This window comes from Tamandua tetradactyla, unplaced genomic scaffold (assembly GCF_023851605.1).
Source record: "Tamandua tetradactyla isolate mTamTet1 unplaced genomic scaffold, mTamTet1.pri scaffold_207_ctg1, whole genome shotgun sequence".
In the NCBI taxonomy this organism is placed as follows: Eukaryota; Metazoa; Chordata; class Mammalia; order Pilosa; family Myrmecophagidae; genus Tamandua; species Tamandua tetradactyla.
Genome location: NW_027518317.1, coordinates 1 through 24,768, shown reverse-complemented (window position 1 = coordinate 24,768; position 24,768 = coordinate 1). Strand labels below are relative to the sequence as shown.

At 37.8% G+C, this 24,768-nt stretch overlaps 1 protein-coding gene and 1 pseudogene across 1 annotated transcript; both read right to left on the bottom strand.

The window, feature by feature from the left end:
- Positions 1–1,598: 1,598 nt before the first annotated feature.
- On the bottom strand, positions 1,599–3,522 carry LOC143673223 (6-phosphogluconate dehydrogenase, decarboxylating pseudogene; annotated as a pseudogene).
- Positions 3,523–3,525: 3 nt separating this feature from the next.
- LOC143673224 (uncharacterized) lies at positions 3,526–23,245 on the bottom strand. Its single transcript, XM_077147548.1, has 3 exons — positions 16,904–23,245; positions 16,325–16,416; positions 3,526–15,884 (listed from the first exon to the last, which is right to left on the bottom strand). The coding sequence occupies exons 2-3, from the start codon at positions 16,376–16,378 to the stop codon at positions 14,508–14,510; spliced, it is 1,431 nt and encodes a 476-aa protein (XP_077003663.1). The 5' UTR covers positions 16,379–16,416; positions 16,904–23,245; the 3' UTR covers positions 3,526–14,507.
- Positions 23,246–24,768: the final 1,523 nt, after the last annotated feature.

Sequence of the window (24,768 nt, the reverse complement as noted above, 5' to 3'; positions counted from 1 at the left end):
CTCTGTTTCCTGTGTGAGTTCCTCACTTGGCATCAGTGGTCCTTCACTTAGTTCCTTCAGAACTTTGTTCTGTGTTTTGGCTTTCTTAGTTTGTTGTAGGAAGGCACATCATGACATCAGCTTGGCCCTGCATCTCCCTCCAAACGTCTGGGTCTCATGTTGGCTCTGTTAGCTCTGAAGCAACTTTTCTCCAAGCATCTCATCTGCTCTGTGGTATCTATGGTGCCACAGTATCTTTTAAAGTACTCCCGGAAATGTTCAGACCCACCAGAAATGGGTAGACTCACATCTGCATCTAATCAAAAGGTGACATCCAAAATTAGATATCACATCTCCGTGGATATAATCTAATAAAAACATTCTGCTCTAAAGCATTGAATTGGGATTAATACAAATGTCTGCCCTCATAAGATTGGATCAAGATTAAAACATGTTTTATTCTGAGTTACATAATAGCTTCAAACCAGTGCACATGGTATGTGAATATAAAATGTATACCACAAAAATTGCATCTTTAAAAACATAAACTAGGGCAGTGTAATTGTATCTCAGTTGCAGAATTCTTACTTGCCATGTCAGAGACCCAGGTTTGATTCCTGGTGCCTGCTCATGCACACACAAATATATACATATATTTGTGGGTGCATATACATATAGTTTGTGTATATATATGTGTGTGTGTGTGTGTGTATATATATATATATATATATATATATATATAAATAATAACACATGTTAAACAGACATGGATTGATTCATTCTGTCTCACCATTTCCTGTTCTCAGGGCCTAACCAACAAACGTAGCTATGAGGCAAGATTTGCTGCAGAAAGATGGAGGAGAGTGGCATTGGTTTAGAATACTCTCTACTGGGCATGGAGAATAGAAATTGTAGGTAATAAGGAAATGCTGCAGAGAAGGCCATGTTTGCTCTGAAATAATTCCCCAATTCACAATTTTTTCCTAATATTAACTTTGCACTGGTAAGCATAGTGAACAAATCATTATTGAAATATAAATAGCCTTGGGATAGGACTAACAATGAAATCTACTTGACAAAATTTATAATTAAATAAAATGTGCATTAGAATTACAAAATAGTATTCCTGGGTTATGCTTGTTCAAAGTACACAATTGTATATATTGCCTAAGGCTTGATAGCCTATATGATTTGTTGTTGTTCATAATCTTGGGATATTATTAAGGCAAAGTGATTTTTAATCTCCAAAAGGAAGAATGTCATATATAGGCCACATGGTCCACTTCCTGCAAATAACTACTCTCCTTTTGAGAAACAGTTACAGCCTGTTACTGGGCCTTAGTAAGGACTGTGTGCTTAACATGATCATCAATTAACAATGAGACCTGTCCATTCTATATCCTGATACTGATCTGCATGAAGTTAAACAGTACAATGTTAGTCATGGTTTTATTTATTCTTAGAAAAAAAGTTTACATATTATTAACAGAAACAAGCAAATTTATTTGTTAGCTACACTACATTTTTTCTAATGCTTCTCTAAAATTATACATGGTCAGTTACAAGTCAAAACTTCATGTTCATCATAAGAGCTTTTTTTTTTTTTTTTTTTTAAAGGCAAAGATATAATGTAGCTTTTATTAAGTACAGGAAAAAAGGAATTGGACTGCATGAATACAAAGATTCCAGTTTAGTCAAATTCCACAAAAACCCTTCCCATCTATGTGATCAGAGTTGCTGCCTCTATCAGGGAAATCTACACTGCCTTCCTGACCCCCAGGGACAAGAGTAAGACAACTGCCTCAGGAGTGGGATCCCCGTGGCCACGCATGGGGTCAGTTCCTGGTCAGTCCCAAGAGGCAAGGACAGAGGGCCTAAAAGGTCCCTCAGAATTACCCTACAGATAAACTCATGTTTGGAAAGATCGAGCAGAAAGTAGGGCAGAAGGCCATGTAAGCAGAGCTGTGTGGTAAGTGGAATGTTCTGGTCTATGAAGTGGTGGGTGACAGACTGTCTGATTAGGCATTATAGGAAGAGGATGACACGCTGCCACCGTGGCCTGTCCAGTTAGTGTGGATAAACCGTCCCGGGCTGGCTAAGAGCTCATACGTGTGAGCTCCAAAGTAATCCCGCTGGGCCTGGATCAGGTTGGCCGGCAGCATCTCATGTCTGTATCCGTCATAGAATGAAAGAGCAGTGGTGAAGCAGGGCATGGGGATGCCTGCCTGGACGCCAGTGCTGATGGCCCGCCGCCAGGAGGCCTGGCAGTTTTCAACAGCGGACTTAAAGAAGTCATCTAGCAATAGATTCTGAAGCTCTGGGTTTCGATCAAATGCATCTTTTATCTTCCCTAGGAATACACTTCTGATGATGCAGCCTCCCCTCCACATCAGGGCAATGCCACCATAGTTGAGGGTCCAGCCGAATTCGGTGGCTGCCTGTCTTAGCAACATAAAGCCTTGAGCATAAGAGATGATCTTGGAAGCATAGAGGGCCTTCCGAATGTCCTCCAGGAATGATTTCTTATCACCTTGAAACTGCATCTTTTGGGGACCCTTCAGCCTTTTGCTAGCTTTTGTCCTCTCATCCTTCAGGGATGATAAGCATCGTGCAAAAATAGCTTCTCCAATGAGGGTGACGGGAACCCCGTACTCCAGGGCCGAGATGGCCGTCCACTTGCCGGTGCCCTTCTGCCCCGCGCTGTCCCTGATCTTCGGCAGCAGGTGTTTGCCATCAGTATCTCGGAACTTCAGAATATTGGCTGTGATTTCAATCAGGAACGAGTCCAGCTCTGTCTTATTCCATTCCTCAAATGCCTGTGCCATCTCGCTGTGCTCCATGCCCAGCACGTCCCGCATCAGGTGGTAGGCCTCACAGATCAGCTGCATGTCACCGTACTCGATCCCGTTGTGCACCATCTTCACAAAGTGCCCTGCTCCCTCTTCTCCCACCCAGTCACAGCAGGGTTCTCCGGTTCCTACTTTTGCAGCAATGTCTTGGAAGATTCTCTTGATGTGGGGCCAAGCTTCTTTGTTCCCTCCTGGCATGAGTGACGGGCCATAGCGGGCTCCTTCCTCTCCACCACTAACTCCACTCCCCACAAACAAGATTCCCTTGGCTTTAAGGTCTTGACATCATCTTGTGGTATCTCTGTATTCAGAATTTCCCCCATCAATGACAATATCACCAGTATCCAACAATGGTACCAGTTTTTCAATGAAATCATCGACGGCTTGACCAGCCTTCACAAGAAGTACGATCCTCCGAGGCTTCTTCAGCTTGGAGACCATTTCCTCCAAGGAGTGAGCACCAACCACTTTGGTTCCCTTTGCCTCATTGGCCAAGAAATCATCAACTTTGGAGACTGTCCTGTTAAAAGCACAGACCACGAAGCCGTGGTCATTCATGTTTAAAATTAAGTTCTGGCCCATGACGGCCAATCCAATCAGTGCAATATCAGCTTGGGCCATGGCGGCGGCGGACAGCACAGAACCAGAGGAGGCTGAGGGGCAGACGACACGCTGCTCGCGGGCGAGGGAGCATAAGAGCTTTTTAAAAGAGAAGCAAAGTAAGTGTATACATCATGTTCTTCATTCTACTTAACAAAACCCTGATAAATGGGTTAATACAAGACAAGACAAAACTTCTGTGATATTTTGTTTTTGATGATCCCAATATAAGCCAACTCTCAAATTTTCTAAATTTCTGAAAGAGATTCATTTAAAAATACTAATGATAAAATTATGGCCTAGAATGTAATTGCATACTGCAAACACATTTATTCCTGAGCTTTATTTGTTATTTCAAAATCCTGAGATGGTTTGCTATTTGTCTATAGCCTGGCAGTTCCCTGGAACTTTGGGTAGCTGTGTGGCACCTGAGACACAGAGTTACAATGCTCTCGCCCTGAAATTCAACACTCCAACATACAGCAACTGTGAAAGAAGGTGAAAAGGAGATGTGACTTTAATTAGTGATGTGAATGAAGCTTATCATATTAGGACTAAAGTACACCAGAATGAAAGGTAAAGGATTATATTGAGACTATATTATAAATTAAGTTCTGTGTGAGACCAAAGAAGAGGTATATATTTCGACCAAAATTTTAACTTACACTAGCACATAATCCAATTTAACCTGTCTTGTTAATTTATCTAAACAATGTAATTCAGCTTTCTTTGTCATAGAATCTAGAATAAGGCATGAGCTCTTGATATACTGTATACATTATTGTGATAACTGAGACAGTTTGGGCAGAAAATGAAGAAAGCATTGGCAAGTTCTTGAGGGACTGGAGAAAAAGCATGGAATTATTAAACATTTATATTAAATGAAATATGAATGAAAAACACCTTGGGAATTCCACCTATTCCCTTAAGCAATAGAGGTTCTAATTTAATAAGCCAAACACTCAATCTTCAGGCTTGCATTTATGGAACTTATTTATGTATTTGTGAAGCTAAGCTTATATTTACTTAGTGCCATAGAACCTCTTTTGTGGTTCAGATGCAGTATCTAGCAAGTAAACTCACTACCTTTCTCCCCAACATGGGACATTACTTGCAGTGGTATAAGTCTCCCAGCAACTTGTACTCCCAGGAATGAGCCCTGACATGATGGAATTGGCAATACTTTCTTGAACAAAATGGGGAAAGGAAATAAAGTTTCAATGACTAAGAGAATTCAAATAGAGTTGAGAGATAATTCTCAGGGTTACTTTTATGCAAGTAACCAAGTAATTCAGCCACATATTGCAAACTGCCACAGAATGCCAAGCCCCAACCACCAGGGTTACTAAAAACCCTAAAGAATGCAAAAGGCTCTTACCTAAGACTTTCTAAATGTTATATTCATTAAGTTTATTTTTTGAGATTAAACCTCTGATTGTCCCTATACCAGAAAAACCCTGAAACTGAGGTACCATTCTCTCCAGTAAGAGCATCCAGTTTAATTCCTCTACCCCATAATATCAATGCCTCTTTTGATCATTAAGAAGGTAGAAGGTTCATCTGCAAGATAACCTTCAAGATTGTGGTAATGATCAAATGAGAGAGAGAAGCTGTATATGAGAAGTTAAAATTTAACAAATTATTATGATTTCCTAATCTACATATTTTGCTTTCTAGTATATTGGAATAACCAGAGGTAAGTACCTGAAATTACTGACTAAAGATGCAGATAACTTGATCTTTTATGATGTCTATATAAGTATATTGCCTTTATCTTGTGGTTGGAAAACCTTTCTGACTGACACTCACTTGTACCCATTTATCCTTTTACAACATTATGGCCTTATGGTCACTAAACAATGCCCCTAAAGTTTACTACTGAGTCAGCCCCAGAACAAAACCACTGCAATTCTAAAACTATTCTGTTAGACAGAGCTGGAACTAAGCATTATTGCCCCACCTGACCAACGTGGTTTAAACTTTAAGCCACTAGTGACTGCTTTTCAGTTTGATAAAGCTGCTGGAATTCAACATATCAGAAATGGGTTAACTTTCAAAATGGGATATGTTAGTTTGTAAACTTACAGTCCTAAGACTATGAACATGTCCAAATTAAGGCATCCATAGTAAAATATGTTCTCTGAAGAAAGGCCACTGGCATCTGTGGTTCCTCTGTCAGGTAGGAAGGCACATGACAAGTGTCTGCTGATCCTTCACTTCTGAATTTCAGTGCTTTCAGCTCATCATTCAAGTTGCCTCCTCTCTCAGCTTCTGTGGGTAATTTCTTAGCATTCCCAGGATTTTTCTCTATAAGTTTCTCCTGGGGATTTTCCTGCCAGCTCTCTATAAAGGTCTCCAGATGTTGCTCTTTGAGCTATCTGAGCTTTTTTTCTGTCTTTTATCTACTCACAAAGACACCAATAAAAGGATTAAGTCCCACTGTGGTGGTTTGAAACTGTTAGTCACCCCAGAAAATCCAATATTGTGAGTAAGACCTATGCTGAGTAGAACCATTTGCTTAGGTTGTTTCCATGGGGATGTGACCCTGCTTGTTTACTGCCCATTCAGTTTTACTTTACTGGAATCCTTTAAGAGGTCTCACATACTGAGAGAAAGCCAGAACAGAAAATGCCCCAGGAAAAAGCAAGACAGACCCTCTGGTGCTGAAAGAGCTATTTGATATCAGAAGACAGGAGAGGATTGAAGACATGGCCACCCATGCACTTTCCCATATTACGGAAGAACCCCAGTGCCAGCTGCCATTATTCTGAGTCAATATCATCTTTTTGGCCCCTTATTTTGGGTGTTTTCATGGCCTTAGAATTGTAACTTGTGACAGTAAATCCCGTTGTAAAAGACAACCCATTTCTGGTATATTGCACTCTAGCAGCTTTAGCAAACTATAACACCCACCTTGAAATGGTTGGGTCACATCTTATTTGAAATAAACTGACATAAATGTCCCACACAACAGTATGTCTCTACCTATGAGAATGGATGAAAAGAACATTGCATTCTCTGGGGAACAACTTCAAACCAGTACACTGAAGCATCTGGATCCCAAAAAGACATTTTATTTCCATGTACAAACTACATTAATTTCACCACAATATCACAAAAGCCTTAAATAATTTCATTAATTGTATTAAGCACAAAGACTAATAGACATCAGTTATAAGATGGACTGTACTGGTAAATAATTCTCCTCTGGCTATGGACGTGTGATACTTAGAACAAATTATCAACTTCCAATATACATAACATTTTGAAACACCTTTCATCATATTAAGACTTCCATTTTCTTACATATGTTCTGTGACTAAGCATGTAATCAGTCTGTTCTGGCTTAACAATTAGAGCATCTCTAACCTTCACATCTCAATCCATTGTGCCTGTTTTCCTAAAATCTGCCCATTTTCTGGATACTATAAATCTATCAGAGTTACTGTAGTTTTGGGAAGTGATTTTAGGCCAATAGGCCATCTGACCTCCTCCTTTGTGGTTAGTAATAAATCCTTTCTTTTTCTGAAATGGTAGTGTCTCAAGCATTGATCATTTGAGTACATTTTTCAGAGAACCCATCATTGTTGATAAGTACAATTGTGATACAGAAACTGAAAATTTTGTAAATACCTCTTTCTTCTACACATGCTTAATGATCAACAAATAGAAATGGGCAATTATCCATGCATATAACTTTGCAAACACCCATAAAGGTAACTTTGGTATAATAGAAAATGTACTTGATCTTAAGATTCCTGGTTTCAAATTTTGGCCCTGAATCTGCCCAATTTCATGACCTTCAGTAAAGTACTTACATATGAAGTACCTCTTTCTCTTCATCAAACAGTTTGGATCAATAATGCCAAACAATATGCATGAAGTCCTTAGCATATACTAGGGTTCAATAAACATCTTTATATATCACTACTGGTGGTATTACCATAGGGAAAGGTAAGAAGCCTTCTGAAGTTACCCAGATAAATGTGCATATTTCAGCCTCATTGTGCTGGATAGATATAAATGTTTCCCTTTGACACATGGGGAAAGAATGAAGCTTTCACTATTGAGAGAGCCACGGGGTATGAAAGATCAAATTGGACAGAAAGTCTTAAGAGGTCAGATGCTAAGAACTGGTTGAGGTTCACATGCCATTGGCTCATGTCCACAGCAATAGAACTAAGCACCTTCACCTAGCCAAGTTGACAACTGAATCTAACTACCACACATCCACCCCTTGTCAGCTTGGCAACTATATGCTTCACCATAAATGATATTAAAGTGGTACAAATTGTCTTCTGGCTGTGGACCTATGAATCTCAAAATGGATTATCTGGTGCCAATATGAAAAGGAGGGACAGTCACAAGATCCTTAGGTAGAAATTGGAAGGAAAACCTGCGGGGCAAACACCACTGGATTTCAAGGTCTGAAAGTCATTTATCCTTCAGCTTTAGAAAGTGGCAGTCCCACCCTTTCCAAGGGCCTATGCAGTGGCCTGCCTCTTTCTGAATCTACCTTGGGGAACATTGAGGAGACCACCTTTTTCTTGGCTCCACTCTCCACTCATCAGGGCCATTTCTGAGGCACATTTCTGAGCCAGGCTATTCCCAGTCCCCCAAGGAGCATGCTGTACCTTCTCCAAGGCCTGAAGCTGCACAACTCTTCCACTGCAACAAGGTGGAAAACTCATCCTTGCTCTTCAGGGTAAACTCACCCTCTCCATGCATATGGATGGGTCCACTCTCCTGGCACATGTTTCTTGGCTTCAGACACAAGCTTACATGGTTTTCACTCTGCAAATTCCATTTTGTCCCTTTTGTGTCCCCCTCTGTCCAGATTGGCAGTGTTTCTGTTTACACCAAGTCTCTTCAAGCACTCCAGGACTTCTCCATCATTCTCTTCACAGTTCCTCCAAAATCTTCCCCTTAGCCATCCAAAAAACCATTCCAGCATATCTGGAATTTGCAAACTCCAGCAGTACCTCACTCTCAGTACCAAATTCTGTTCTAGTTTTCTAACTGCCAGAATGCAACACCAGAGATGGATTGGTTTTTAATAAAAGGGGATTTATTTCATTTGTTCTTCAGAGGGAAGGCAGCTAATTTTCAAATGAGGTTCTTTCTTATGTTGGAAGGTACAGGGTGATCTCTGCTGGCCTTCTCTCCATGCCTCTGGGTTCCAACAACTTTCTTGGGGTGATTTCTTTCTACATCTTCAAAGGTCTGGGCTAAGCTGCAAGTGCTGAGATGAGGTATGCTGAGCTGCTTGTGCTGTGCTATGTTAAGTCAGTCATTTAAGCACCAGCCAATTAAATCAAATATCATTCAATGCAGCAGGCACACTCCCTAGCTGACTGTGGATGTAATTAACAGCAGATGAGGTTCACATGCCATTGGCTCATGTCCACAGCAATAGAACTAAGCATCTTCACCTAGTCAAGTTGACAAGGGGTGGACTGTCATGGTCAGGCTCTGCTGTGAAAAGGAAAATTCATAGAATTAAATAATGATAATGTCAGCTGCATCCACAGGTGATCTCATCTGTAATCATCCAAGGGGAGTGTTGTCTGCAATGAGTGATGCTTAATCTAATCACTGGATGCCTTTTAAGGACGATTCAGAAGAGACAGGTTCCCTTCCCACTTCAGCTGGTGAACCTCTCCTGTGGAGTTCATCCAGACCCTCCATTGGAATCATTGGCTTCACAGCCTTCCCTGTGGATTTTGGAATCTGTGTTCCTATGGTCATGTGAGACACTTTTATAAATTTTGTATTTGTGGTGCTTCCTGTTGATTCTGTTTCTCTATAGAACCCTAACTACTACAGGCAAATAACCTTTATTATTGTTTGTTCCTTTTGGTGTATTGCCTCTTTTGTTAATATATAATGTTCTTTGTCTCATAAACTTTTTGTACTGAAAGTTTATCTTGTCTAATATTATATAGATACCTTTTCTGCTTCTTGGTTACTGCCTGCATGGAATAAGTTTTCCAGCCTTTTCTCTACTTGTGTCCTGGAGTCTAAGGTGAGTCTATCACAGATAGCATAAGAACAGATCATTCATTTATCCTTTTTACCAATCTGTGAATTTTAATTGGAGAGTTCAAAACATTATGCACAACATTTCTACTCTTTAGATAATACTTCAACTATTTTATCCTTTAGCTTCAATATGTCCTATTGCCTCTTTTTTTTGGTCCTCTAAGGGACCCTTAATGATGATATTCAAGTCTCAGTCTCTTCCAAGCTTCTCTCCTCTGTCTTTTCTATTCAACAGGCATAAATGCCTTTTAATATTTCTTGCAGTTCAGGGGTCTTGGTAATGAATTCTCCCAGCTTCTGTTTTTTAGTGACTATTTTTGAACTCTCCCTCATTTTTGGAGAGTTTTGCCAGTTGAAGAATTCTTGGGTGGAATATTTTCTCTTTTAGTAGTTTAAATATATCATACCAGTACCACCTCACCTCCATGGTTTCTGAAAAGAAATTGTCACTTAATTTTTTTTTCCTATATTTTACTGAGATAGCTGCACACACCATAAAGGCCATTCAAAGTATAAAATAGATGGTTCACATTTTCATCACACAGATGTGTATTCACCAGCAGGATCATATTTAATACATTTGCATTACTCCAGAAAATGAAATTAAAAGGTAAAAGAAAACCCCAAACATCTCATACATATTATCCCTCCCTCTTACTGACCACTAGTATTGCAATCTATACAATTTTAAGACTTACAATTGAGGTAGATTAACTAAGACAGTGTAGTATTGACAGGGTATAATAAAAGATTCAGTGGAACAAAAGAAAACATTCTGAAGTTGACCCATACAAACACAGACAACTATTTTTTGCAATATATTTATCAATCATTTTCAGATATCAGAGCTACTGGATTTCAGTTCCACAACTTCAGGTACTTCCTTCAGGTTATTCTAAAACATTATACTCGATAAAGAAATGTCTATATAATGAGTCAGTAATCACAAGCATTTACAGAATTCTAACTTCTCAATTACACCTCTTTCTTCTCACTTATTTTCATCCTTCATGGCTACTTGAGTAAGGGCCATTTTAGTTATTTCATACTGGGAAGGGATATTGGATTTATGGGATAGATGAATTAATCTGGTAATTTTCCTGGAGTGACTGGTACTTATGGGTTTCAGGATTTATCTTGCCTATGATCAATCTGGAGAATTTAATTTTCTGAGCAAATAAACTTTCTAAGCAAACCTATACATAGATTTAGATAGAATATAAAGGTGCTCCCTAAAGCTTACAGGAATACTGTGGTTTGCACTATGGCATACTGTGGTAGTGTGAAATATCTGACTACAGCTTGCATAAGATAACCTCCAGAATGATTTCTCAACCAAATTTGAAAGTTTTAGCCATTGAAACAGTATTTTATTCCATTCCTTTTTCCACTTTTAGTCACTCTCAACTCATGTGGAGAAGGCAAGGATCATCCCTGGACATCATGTCCCACAGTGCTACAGAGGTTTATGCCATTGGAAGTCATGTCTCATGAATAGGGAACAGTAGTGAGTTTATTTACAGAGCTGTTGGCATTTAATTTAATTCCAATTCTAGTGTATGTAATGAATTGCTTTTCTCTTAATGCTTTCAAAATCCTCTATCTCTGGAATTTGACATTCTGATTAATGTGAGTCTCAGAGTGGGTTTAGTAGGATTTATTCTGTTTGGATTTCAATGCATTTGTATCTTTATGTATTTCATAAGACTTGGGAATATTTTTTGCCATTATTTACTTGAATTTACTTTCTGCCTCTTTTCCCCCTCTCTTTTCCTTCTGGGAAACCCATTTCATGTATGTTTTGAGTTCCATATTATCATTCAATTCCCAGAGATGCTGCTCAAATTTTTCCATTCTTATCTCTGTGTACTTTTATCTCATTTTTATTTCAGATGTCCTACCTTGCAGGACTAATTCTTACTAGTTCTTTCTTCTGCCTGTCCAAAACTGCTGCTCTTTTCCTCTAAAATACGTTTAATCTCATCTATTGTGTCTTTCTGTTAGTTTTATTCCAGGCTTTCAAATTCTTCTTACATGCTCACCCAGTGTCTTCTTAATATCCTTTAAGACACATTTTCTTTCATCTCTGAAATGGTTTAGGAGATTTGATTGAATGTCTGTGAGTGGTTGTTCCAGTTTTTACATCTCTCTTTTAAATTTCTTCCTTTACCTGGTCATATTCTTGCTGATTAGTAGGGCTTGTACTTTTGTGCTTGTTATTTGGGCCATTAATTAAGTTGTTGAGAAGTCTGATTTCCCTCTATTGTCTAAAATTTTGTTGTTGATAGGGTTCTGTTACAGCTCTTATATGGCACTGTGCTTGTATTTCCCAGCCAAAACAGGGCCAAGGTCACATGCAGGGGGTGCAGAAGATTTCCAAAAGGACTAGGAGAGAGGACCAGGAAAACAACTTCCCAAGATGGCACATTCCAAGCCTTCACAGATGGCACAATTTGGCAACAACAAAGGCAAGGTATTTTAGCACTCAGTCTGCTCTATTTCTCTGGTGTTGGAAATAATGACATTTCAGGAACCTGCCTGGGTAGGAACAAAAAGAGGCATAGAAATCCAATTTTGCAGATCAACTCCTGGGCCAGGCTCTGCTGCATCCACCTGTATTCTTGGCAGAGGGATAACTTCCCCCTAATCTTTCAGTCTGCAGTAACCCACTAGGCAGGAAGAAGGCCTATCAGAAGATTTTGGTCTTGGGGTTTGAAAGTGGGCACCTTGAAACATGGCCAACTGAGTCACTCATGCGCAGCTTCTCTTTGAGTAAACAATGGTACTCCAGGCACCATGAGTTCCTGTATGGAATGGGGCAAGGCTGTGGGATCAAGATGTCCAATTTTGTTGAGCAACAAATGTATCAGAACTGTGCCATGTCACCATGTTCCCAATGTGGCAAGGGATTTCACAAATTCCAGTCGATAACATCCTGACATAGAGGAACTGGGATGACCAGAAACTACTAGACTCAAGGGTGGGGAGTAAGTACAAATAGGCACAGTCAGGTGAGTTTCTCACTACAGTTTCTCCATCACAACTTCTCTTTCACTTCCCCCAGCATGGTACTCCACTGATCTTTTGAGCCCAGAATAGCAGCTTTAGACAGCTTTTACCTGTCTTCTAGGTGTTTTCACTAATGGAAACACTGTGCTTCTTATTCCACCATCTTCCATTTTAGAGATTTTTATTACAAGCTTATAGAATCACCATTATTCAATTTAATTTCAGCTTATAGGATTCTGTAGACTTGTCTCTGTCTGAAAACTGTTTGACATACCTGCACTTATATGAACTTCCCCATGTCAGCAAGGCAGTTCTGGTGAATCCCATGACCGATGCAAGGTGTGACTTGACTCCTGGTTAGATGACTATGTAAAGATTTACCTGAAGAAACTCTTGACATTGAACAGTAGAATCTAGGAAATGGTATAACACAGTTGCAGGAAAATTCCCCCTGCCAAAGATTTGATTCTTGGCACTCCATTCTGAGCACTGTCTACCAATTTCTTTATTGCTGTGTTTGCAGCTTTATCTTTTTACATGCCTTAAATTTTCCTTCTTCTTCAAAAAGACATAATTTTATGGCTTTTCATATGATGCAAATTCAATCAAGAAATGTATTAGGACTGGTATGGGAAAAGAATGTAGCAAATGGAAAAATAAGTTGTAGAATATCCATTCAAGATCACTTGAAAAATACTTAGGATGATTTTTCAGCATCCTTAAAATACAAAAAAAGATATTTTCTATGTTAATTACAAAAACTACATAAACAAAGATGTTAATACAAAATATGCAATGTGAGAGTCAGCACATATGATCATTCTCCTTCATCATGCATTATACTTTCTCAATGATCGGGAGAGATTTGTGAATTATTGAAGAAAAATGGCAAAATTAGGAAGTGTGAAAGGTTTTATATTTGATAACTAATTGTATAGACTATTTATTTCATATACAGTCTAATTAGAGTTTAAGAATCTTCATGTTTCCTAAAGACAATGTATCTTTCGTGAGAAAATAGTAGAGTTTTATGGATTATCCGGAATTTTTAATGTTCTGTAATATTGAGTGTGGACAATGACATGGATGATTTCAGGATATAGCCCCATAAATTTCATTTTCATTATAATGAGAAAACAATTTTTCCATGTGTATGTAAAAGTTCATTCAGTTATAAAGCTGTCTTCACTAGGGTTGGAGCAGGTGGATTTCAGGACCTTTTGAATGGGATGAACTGAGGAGAGGACAGCATCAGTCTGGGGTTTGCTGTTGGAATTCAGGCCTGTGTCTGTTCAGGAGGGAGTTGTGGGAAGATTTAAGTTAGCATCATATGAACTTGTCAAGCACATGAGAGAATGTCTCAGGAACAAGTCCAGTTGGAAAAAGCATGAGCTGAAATAGACAAGGAAACCTTTTCCCACTCTAAGGACAATAGTTCAAATTCAAAAATGGGCTCTGGATTGGGTCTTTTCACTTTCAGATTTGGGTTTGTGTGGTTTACATAGGAGAGTGTTCCTATAGTGAGGAAACATACACTAGTTTATTTTGTGTTAAGTGGTGAATGTGATGAAGGTATAATCATTGGGATTTTGAATAGACCAGGCATTCTTTACACTGTTATTACAATTTTATATATAAAATGTATACATTCAATAATTATTTCAAAATCTGTTTAATTCCCTTGTCAATACCATGCCATTAAGGGAGGACAAAATTAAATCCCATTATAGAGACTAAATTCTATGTAGGTTCATATCAGTCAAACTTGTGATACTAAGTCTGAATTTAGTTAAGTAGGTAGTGAGTGAATATTATACAAATGGCTGCTTTGTATTCAGTGTTATAAATAATGTTGTGATAGTATGGAAACAGTACCATATTTGGATTCAATTTTTGCACATGAGCTCCTTCACCTGGGAACTCTGAAAACTGATTGTCTTTTAGGCAAGGCTGAATGCTTAGAAGAAAGGCACTTACTTGTCCCTAGTTAAAATATTGAGTAAAGGCTTTTCCACATACATGACATTCTTAAGGTTTCATTACAGTGTGACTTCTCTTATGCTTTCTAAGGTTAGAATAACGGGTAAAGACTTTCTGACATAAATGACATTCATAGGGTTTCTCTCCAGTATGAGTTTTCTCATGTTGTCTAAGGGTAGAAGATTGGCTGAAGGCTTTCTGACATAGATGACATTCATATGGTTTCCCTCTAGTGTGAGTTCTCTCATGATTTTTAAGGCTAGAAGAATGATTGAAGGCTTTCCCACATAGATGACATTCATAGGATTTCTCTCCAGTATGAGTGTTCTCATGTCGTTTAAGTTTAGAATAATAGATGAAGGCTTTCCCACATAGTTGGCATTCATATGGTTTCTCTCCAGTGTGAATTTTCTCGTGTTTTCTAAGATAAGATCCAAAAGTAAAGACTTTCCCACATAAATGACATTCATATGGTTTCTCTCCAGTGTGAATTTTCTTGTGCTTTCTAAGGGTAGAACAATGAGCGAAAGCTTTACCACATAAATGACACTCATATGGTTTCTCTCCGGTATGAATCCTCTCATGTTCTCTAAGATAAGAAGATAAACTGAAGGCTTTCCCACATAGATTGCATTCAAATGGTTTCTCTCCAGTGTGAGTTCTCTCATGTTGTTTCAGGTTACAAGAATAAGTGAAGGCTTTCCCACATACATGACATTCATAAGATTTCTCTCCAGTATGAGTGTTCTCATGTTGTTTAAGTTTAGAATAATAGGTGAAGGCTTTCCCACATAGTTGGCATTCATATGGTTTCTCTCCAGTGTGAATTTTCTCGTGTTTTCTAAGATAAGATCCAAAAGTAAAGACTTTCCCACATAAATGACATTCATATGGTTTCTCTCCAGTGTGAATTTTCTTGTGATTTCTAAGGGTAGAACAACGAGCGAAAGCTTTACCACATAAATGACACTCATATGGTTTCTCTCCGGTATGAATCCTCTCATGTTCTCTAAGATAAGAAGATAAACTGAAGGCTTTCCCACATAGATTGCATTCAAATGGTTTCTCTCCAGTGTGAGTTCTCTCATGTTGTCTCAATTCAGAATATTTAGTAAAGGTTTTCCCAAATAGATGATATTCACAGGGTTCCTCTCCAACATGAGTTCCATTGTAATGTGTATGGCCAGAATTCTGAACAAAGGATTTCTCAATTAAATGATATTCATATGACTTACTTCCTGGGTGAAAATTCTGTTGTTGATTAAAAGATGATAGATCATTGCGGGCTTTTCCAAATAGATTGCTGAAGTAGGATTTCATTCCTTTGTGAGTTAACACATGTTGAATCACTCTGGAACTATGAGTACAATCTTCTGGCAACTTACTACATGTAATACCATTTTTTTGAGTATGAGAATTCTGCTCCTAGGAAATAGAGGAGAGAATGTAAGCAGTTTGTCCATAGATATCAATCCATATGCATCTGAATTCAAAACTAACCAATCGGTGACATTCTCCAATTAAAATATTTCCCACGTTATTTATGAATCATTTTATTCTTCTGCATGTACAGAGATCTACTCTTTTATAGCTTCTCAACTGCAGAACTTTCTAATCAGACTTGAAGACTTCATAATCTTTCAGAGATTGAGTATATGAGCTGTATTTATAGAATTATTTTTTCATATATAAGGAAGGTTATATTATTGTGTTCAAATCAATTATTTTCTATATGCAAATTATCACAGACTTTTCTTGGGTTCACACTTAAACCAACTTACAGTTAAGTGATTGTACTGAATTTTTAATTTATTCCACTTCCAGGTATCTATTTGGAAGACCAGGGTTACAGCCATAATGCTTACCAACGACATGATGGTAGATATTTCTTTCTTGCAGATATGATGCACAGATGGCATTTCTTGTTCTTTAACACTATCTTCCCTGCCTGAAAGAACTGAAAAACCAATTCATTTTAGACCAGCATTAGGAAAATGAATATGTTGAAGCAGCACACATAGCCATATAATTGTTTCTAAAATGATAGTTATCTGAGAAAGAATATCAAATTAAAGATTAGTAGAGGTAGCAGAAACTTTTATATGACACTATCAATTAGAAAATATTTTCAAGATTTAATTATAAGAAAAATTATTTCAAAAATAATATGTTGGGGAGGTAAAGAGAGGGAAAAGCACTGAAGCCAAGAATGAGAAATGGGTCATAAGTGAAAGTTTAAATTCAGTTGTACATAGACATCTACTTTGCCAAAGCTAATGACATGTGAATACAGATTGATAAGCATTTGATACTTTGAACTGAGGAATTTCCCCAATATGTACATTTCAGAAAATATAACTTGCAGAAATCTGCAGGTAATAAATGAGTCACTCATTGATAATGTTCCTCCCTGTCCTGAATACATGTTCCAAGGAAGTGCTCACCTGAATTCTGGTTTTGAAAAAATCCAATTCCTTCTTCCCACAATTCCTCCCCTTGAACCAAGTGTGAAGCTACATCTGATTTACAGACAAGATATCCTGTTTATGGGAAAAAATACAAGAAATTTTGAGTTCTGTGCACTCAACAGTATATTATCATGAAGTCCAGTGAAGGTGATTGTGTACTATGCAAGTGGCTGAAAGGTAATATACTAGAACTGGAATATTTTTATAAATGTGAATTTAATAATTTACAAGTTTACAGTTCTAATGACATGAAAGTGTCCAACTTAAAGCATTAACAAAAGATTGCCTTCACGCAAGAAAAGCCAGTGGGTCAGAAACACCTGTCAGCTGGGTAGGCACATGGCTGGCATCTGCTGATCACTTGCTTCTGGGCTCAATTGTTTTCAGCCTCTGTTCCTGTGGATATTATTCACTTTCCTTCTTCAGGGCTGGGTTTCCTCTTTTGGCTTCCCTTGGCTCTACCCAGATTCTGCTTTGCTTAACCTCTTATGACAATATCTACTGGGGTCCAAGCATCTCCAAATATCTGTGTCCCTATTCTCCAAGTGTCTACATCTGGGTAAGACCTGCTGTGAAATTTCTGTTGGCTCTGATGCTTCTGTAATTTCTGATTCTCTCCAAAATATTCCCACTTTTAAAAGATTCCAGTAAACTAATCAAGGCCTACCTGGAATGGGTTGAGTCACATCTCCATCTAACTAAAAGTCAAACCAACAACTGGGCATGTCCCATCTCCATAAGATGATCTAATCAAAATTCTCAACCTACATTTATTTAATCAGGATTAAAGTAGCTGCTCCAACAAGATCAGATCAGGTTTAAAACATGGCTTTTCTGGGGTACATAACATTGTCAAACTGGCACATTACAACTTTTGGGCCCTCAAAAAGAAATGTTTTCAAAATACAAAACATATTCACTCCATGAACTTAACCATTTCAATTCAATTCAAATACAATAAAATGTTAAAACCACTAAAAACTTTCAACAAAGTCAATTATGGACATTGTCTGCTCTAAGGCAAAAATTCTTCTCCTGCTCTGGACCTGTGAAATTTAGAGCAAGTTGTCTGCTGCCAATATACATAAGCAGGACATTCATAGGATACATGTTTCCATTGCTATAGGGAGATATAAAAAACAAAATGGGGCCACTATACTCAAACAGTTCTGGAAATCTATATGCTTTCTCGATTAGATTTAAAATTCTGAGAGGCATATATCCTTTGGGCTTTAGAAAGCAAATTTAAAAAAAAGCACAGGTATGGATTTTAGTTAACAAAATGTTTTCTGGGCACATACAATTTCAAACCACCACATTCCACACTCTGCAACCCAAAGACCTGTTCTTTCTATATGCAAAGTACATTCATTCCATTAAAATATTCTCCCCAAATTTAAGCCATTTTAAAAGCAATGCTTAGTATAAAGTCTAATCAAAATTTGTTATGTGTGCCCTCTGCATGTGTACCTGTGAAATCTATAGAAGAATATACAATGGAGTGACAAGAATAAAATAAACACTTCCACTTGATTGGTAGGTGAAACAAAAGCACAGTTTATGGTTCCAAACTCTGAATGGTATACTCTATTACGTTTCAAATTCTGAGAGTCACATACATAATGAAATTTTTTTTTGAGCAGGATGAGAGAGAGCTTTTTTTTTAATAGCTGTGCATTTATCATCACAATCAACTATTTTTTCCAAAAAATAACATATATACAAAAAAGCAATGAATTTCTAAGTACATTACAATAATTAGTTGTAGAACAGATTTCAGAATTTGATATGGGTTACAATTCCACAATTTGAGGTTTTTCCCTTCTAGCTACTCTTAGATACTGGAGACTAAAAGAAATGTCAAAATAATAATTCAGCAATCATACCTGTTTGCTAAACCCTACTTTCTCTGTATAACTCCAACATCACCTTTGATCTTTCCATCCCTCACTTTTTTTATTAATTAATGGAAAAAAAGAAATTAACCAAACATTTAGAAATCATACCATTCTACATATGCAATCAGTAATTCTTAACATCATCACATAGATGTATGATCATCATTTCTTAGTATATTTGTATCGGTTTAGAAGAACTAGCAACACAACAGAAAAAAGTATAGAATGTTAATATACAGAAAAAAAATAAAAGTAATAATAATAGTAAAAAAAAAAAGACAAACAACCAGACAGACAAAAACAAAAAAAAAACAAAAAAAACAAAAAAAATCCTATACCTCAGATACAGCTTCATTCAGTGATTTAACATGATTACTTTACAATTAGGTATTATTGTGTTGTCCATTTTTGAGTTTTTGTATCCAGTCCTGTTGCACAGTCTGTATCCCTTCAGCTCCAATTACCCATTATCTTACCCTGTTTCTAGCTCCTGCTGGACTCTGTTACCAATGACATATTCCAAGTTTATTCTCGAATGTCGGTTCACATCAGTGGGACCATACAATATTTGTCCTTTAGTTTGAGGCTAGACTCACTCAGCATAATGTTCTCAAGGTCCATCCATGTTATTACATGCTTCATAAGTTTATCCTGCCTTAAAGCTGCATAATATTCCATCGTACGTATATACCACAGTTTGTTTATCCATTCTTCTGTTGATGGACATTTTGGCTGTTTCCCTCTCTTTGCAATTGTAAATAACACTGCTATAAACATTGGTGTGCAAATGTCCGTTTGTGTCTTTGCCCTTAAGTCCTTTGAGTAGATACCCAGCAATGGTATTGCTGGGTCATATGGCAATTCTATATTCCGCTTTTTGAGGAACTGCCAAACTGCTTTCCACAGTGGTTGCACCATTTGACATTCCCACCAACAGTGGATAAGTGTGCCTCTTTCTCCGCATCCTCTCCAGCACTTGTCATTTTCTGTTTGTTGATAATGGCCATTCTGGTGGGTGTGAGATGATATCTCATTGTGGTTTTGATTTGCATTTCTCTAATGGCCAGGGACATTGAGCATCTCTTCATGTGCCTTTTGGCCATTTGTATATCCTCTTCTGAGAGGTGTCTGTTCAAGTCTTTTTCCCATTTTGTAATTGGGTTGGCTGTCTTTTTGTTGTTGACTTGGACGATCTCTTTATAAATTCTGGATACTAGACCTTTATCTGATATGTCATTTCCAAATATTGTCTCCCATTGTGTAGGCTGTCTTTCTACTTTCTTGATGAAGTTCTTTGATGCACAAAAGTGTTTAATTTTGAGGAGCTCCCATTTATTTATTTCCTTCTTCAGTGCTCTTGCTTTAGGCTTAAGGTCCATAAAACCGCCTCCAATTGTAAGTTTCATAAGATATCTCCCAACATTTTCCTCAAACTGTTTTATGGTCTTAGACCTAATGTTTAGATCTTTGATCCATTTTGAGTTAACTTTTGTGTAGGGTGTGAGATATGGGTCTTCTTTCATTCTTCTGCATATGGATATCCAGTTCTCGAGGCACCATTTATTGAAGAGACTGTTCTGTCCCAGGTGAGTTGGCTTGAGTGCTTTATCAAAGATCAAATTCCATAGATGAGAGAGTCTATATCTGAGCACTCTATTCGATTCCATTGGTTGATATATCTATCTTTATGCCAATACCATGCTGTTTTGACCACTGTGGCTTCATAATATGCCTTAAAGTCAGGCAGCGCAAAACCTCCAGCTTCGTTTTTTTTCCTCAAGATGTTTTTAGCAATTCAGGGCACCCTGCCCTTCCAGATAAATTTGTTTATTGGTTTTTCTATTTCTGAAAAATAAGTTGTTGGGATTTTGATTGGTATTGCATTGAATCTGTATATCAATTTAGGTAGGATTCACATCTTAACTATATTTAGTCTTCCAATCCATGAGCACGGTATGCCCTTCTATCTATTTAGGTCTTCTGTGATTTCTTTCAATACTTTTTTGTAGTTTTCTTTATATAAGTTTTTTGTCTCTTTAGTTAAATTTATTTCTAGGTATTTTATTCTTTTAGTTGCAATTGTAAATGGGATTCGTTTCTTGATTTCCCCCTCAGCTTGTTCGTTACTAGTGTATAGAAATGCTACAGATTTTTGAATGTTGATCTTGTAACCTGCTACTTTGCTGTACTCATTTATTAGCTCTAGTAGTTTTGCTGTGGATTTTTCTGGGTTTTTGACATATAGTATCATATCGTCTGCAAACAGTGATAGTTTTACTTCTTCCTTTCCAATTTTGATGCCTTGTATTTCTTTTTCTTGTCTAATTGCTCTGGCTAGAATGTCCAACACTGTGTTGAATAATAGTGGTGATAGTGGACATCCTTGTCTTGTTCCTGATCTTAGGGGGAAAGTTTTCAATTTTTCCCCATTGAGGATGATATTAGCTGTGGGTTTTTCATATATTCCCTCTATCATTTTAAGGAAGTTCCCTTGTATTCCTATCTTTTGAAGTGTTTTCAACAGGAAAGGATGTTGAATCTTGTCAAATGCCTTCTCTGCATCAATTGAGCTGATCATGTGATTTTTCTGCTTTGATTTGTTGATATGGTGTATTACATTAATTGATTTTCTTATGTTGAACCATCCTTGCATACCTGGGATGAATCCTACTTGGTCATGATGTATAATTCTTTTAATGTGTTGTTGGATGCGATTTGCTAGAATTTTATTGAGGATTTTTGCATCTGTATTCATTAGAGAGATTGGTCTGTAGTTTTCTTTTTTTGTAATATCTTTGCCTGGTTTTGGTATGAGGGTGATCTTGGCTTCATAGAATGAATTTGGTAGTTTTCCCTCTACTCTGATTTTTTTGAAGAGTTTGAGGAGAGTTGGTACTAATTCTTTCTGGAATGTTTGATAGAATTCACATGTGAAGCCGTCTGGTCCTGGATTTTATTTTAGGAAGCTTTTGAATGACTAATTCAATTTCTTTACTTGTGATTGGTTTGTTGAGGTCATCTATTTCTTCTTGAGTCAAAGTTGGTTGCTCATGTCTTTCCAGGAACCCGTCCATTTCCTCTAAATTGTTGTATTCATTAGCGTAAAGTTGTTCATAGTATCCTGTTATTACCTCCTTTATTTCTGTGAGGTCAGTAGTTATGTCTCCTCTTCCATTTCTGATCTTATTTATTTGCATCCTCTCTCTTCTTCTTTTTGTCAATCTTGCTAAGGGCCCATCAATCTTATTGATTTTCTCATAGAACCAACTTCTGGTCTTATTGATTTTCTCTATTGTTTTCAATTTCATTTATTTCTGCTCTAATCTTCATTATTTCTTTCCTTTTGCTTGCTTTGGGATTAGTTTGCTGTTCTTTCTCCAGTTCTTACAAGTGGACAGTTAATTCCTGCATTTTTGCCTTTTCTTCTTTTCTGATATAGGCATTTAGGGCAATAAATTTCCCTCTGAGAATTGCCTTTGCTGCATCCCATCAGTTTTGATATGTTGTGTTTTCATTTTCATTCACCTCGAGGTATTTACTAATTTCTCTTGCAATTTCTTCTTTGACCCACTCATTGTTTAAGAGTGTGTTGTTGAGCCTACCCGTATTTGTGAATTTTCTGGCACTCCACCTATTATTGATTTCCAACTTCATTCCTTTATGATCCGAGAAAGTGTTGTGTATGATTTCAATCTTTTTAAATTTGTTAAGACTTGCTTTGTGACTCAGCATATGGTCTATCTTTGAGAATGATCCATGAGCACTTGAGAAAAAGGTGTATTCTGCTGTTGGGGGATGTAATGTCCTATAAATGTCTGTTAAGACTAGCTCATTTATAGTAATATTCAGATTCTCTATTTCTTTATTGATCCTCTGTCTAGATGTTCTGTCCATTGATGAGAGTGGTGAATTGAAGTCTCCAACTATTATGGTATATGTGTCTATTTCCCTTTTCAGTGTTTGCAGTGTATGCCTCACGTATTTTGGGGCATTCTGGTTCGGTGCGTAAATATTTATGATTGTTATGTCTTCTTGTTTAATTGTTCATTTTATTAGTATATAGTGTCCTTCTTTGTCTCTTTTAACTGTTTTACATTTGAAGTCTAATTTGTTGGATATTAGTATAGCCACTCCTGCTCTTTTCTGGTTGTTATTTGCATGAAATATCTTTTCCCAACCTTTCACTTTCAACCTATGTTTATTTTGGGGTCTAAGATGTGTTTCCTGTAGACAGCATATGGAAGGATCCTGTTTTTTAATCCATTCTGCCAGTCTATGTCTTTTGATTGGGAAATTCAGTCTATTAACATTTAGTGTTATTACTGTTTGGATAATATTTTCCTCTAACATTTTGCCTTTTGTATTATATATATCATATCTGACTTTCCTTCTTTCTACACTCTTCTCCATACCTCTCTCTTCTGTCTTTTCGTATCTGACTCTAGTGCTCCCTTTAGTATTTCTTGCAGAGCTGGTCTCTTGGTCACAAATTCTTTCAGTGACTTTTTGTCTGAGAATGTTTTAATTTCTCCCTCATTTTTGAAGGATAATTTTGCTGGATATAGGAGTCTTGGTTGGCAGTTTTTCTCTTTTAGTATTTTAAATATATCATCCCACTGTCTTCTAGCTTCCATGGTTTCTGCTGAGAAATCTACACAAAGTCTTATTGGGTTTCCCTTGCATGTGATGGATTGTTTTTCTCTTGCTGCTTTCAAGATCCTCTCTTTCTCTTTGACCTCTGACATTCTAACTAGTAAGTGTCTTGGAGAACGCCTATTTGGGTCTCATCTCTTTGGGGTCCACTGCACTTCTTGGATCTGTAATTTTAGGTCTTTCATAAGAGTTGGGAAATTTTCAGTGATAATTTCTTCCATTAGTTTTTCTCCTCCATTTCCCTTCTCTTCTCCTCTGGGACACCCACAACATGTATATTTGTGTGGTTCATATTGTCCTTGAGTTCCCTGATACGCTGTTCAAATTTTTCCATTCTTTTCCTGATAGTTTCTGTTTCTTTTTTGAATTCAGATATTCCATCCTCCAAAGCACTAATTCTATCTTCTGTCTCTTTAAATCTATCATTGTAGGTATCGATTGTTTTTTCATCGTTTCTACTTTATCCTTCACTTCCATAAGTTCTGTGATTTGTTTTTTCAGTTTTTCTATTTCTTCTTTTTGTTCAGCCCATGTCTTCTTCATGTCCTCCCTCAATTTATCGATTTCATTTTTGAAGAGGTGTTCCATTTCTGTTCGAATATTCAGCATTAGTTGTCTCGGCTCCTGTATCTCATTTGAACTATTGGTTTGTTACTTTGACTGGGCCATATTTTCAAGTTTTTGAGTGTGATCCATTATCTTCTGCTGGCGTCTGGGCATTTAGTCAGATTTCCCTGGGTGTTGGACCCAACAGGTTGAAAGATTTTTTTGTGAAATCTCTGGGTTCTGTTTTTTTTATCCTACCCAGTAGGTGGCACTCGTGGCACAGGTTTGTCTGCGGGTCCCACCAGTAAAAGGTGCTGTGGGTCCTTTAACTTTGGAAAACTCTTGCCGTGGGGGATGTTCGCCAGCTGAAGCAGCTTGGAGGAGTGCCAGCTGGCCCGGGGGTCTGAACACGGATATGGTCACCTGCTGCCACAGCCCGGTATAGCGCCCATCCAAATTTCCTAGTCAGCCCGGGGCACCAAGCGTGGTGGGAGGGCACCAGCTGCTGCAGCTTGAGGGGACTGCCTGCCCAATTCTACCCGCTGGCCTGGGAAGGAGGAAGGGAGGGACTCCGGCTGCTTGCCGCCCTGCCTGTGGAAGCCCGTGCCCCTCGGCGATCTCACCAGAGCAGGTTCTCTCAGCCAGTCAGACATTCCAGGATGGGGTATGCTGTCTTTTTGATCTCTGTCGTGGCTCTGGGAGCTGTTCTGTATCATTTCTACTTGCCTAGTAGCTGTTCTAGAG

Coding starts and splice junctions, on each gene's coding strand:
- LOC143673224 (XM_077147548.1), bottom strand. CDS start 16,378: ATGCCATCTGTGCATCATATCTGCAAGAAAGAAATATCTACCATCATG. Junction 15,885..16,324: donor TATCTACCATCATGTCGTTG/GTAAGCATTATG, acceptor TCTATTTCCTAG/GAGCAGAATTCTCATACTCA.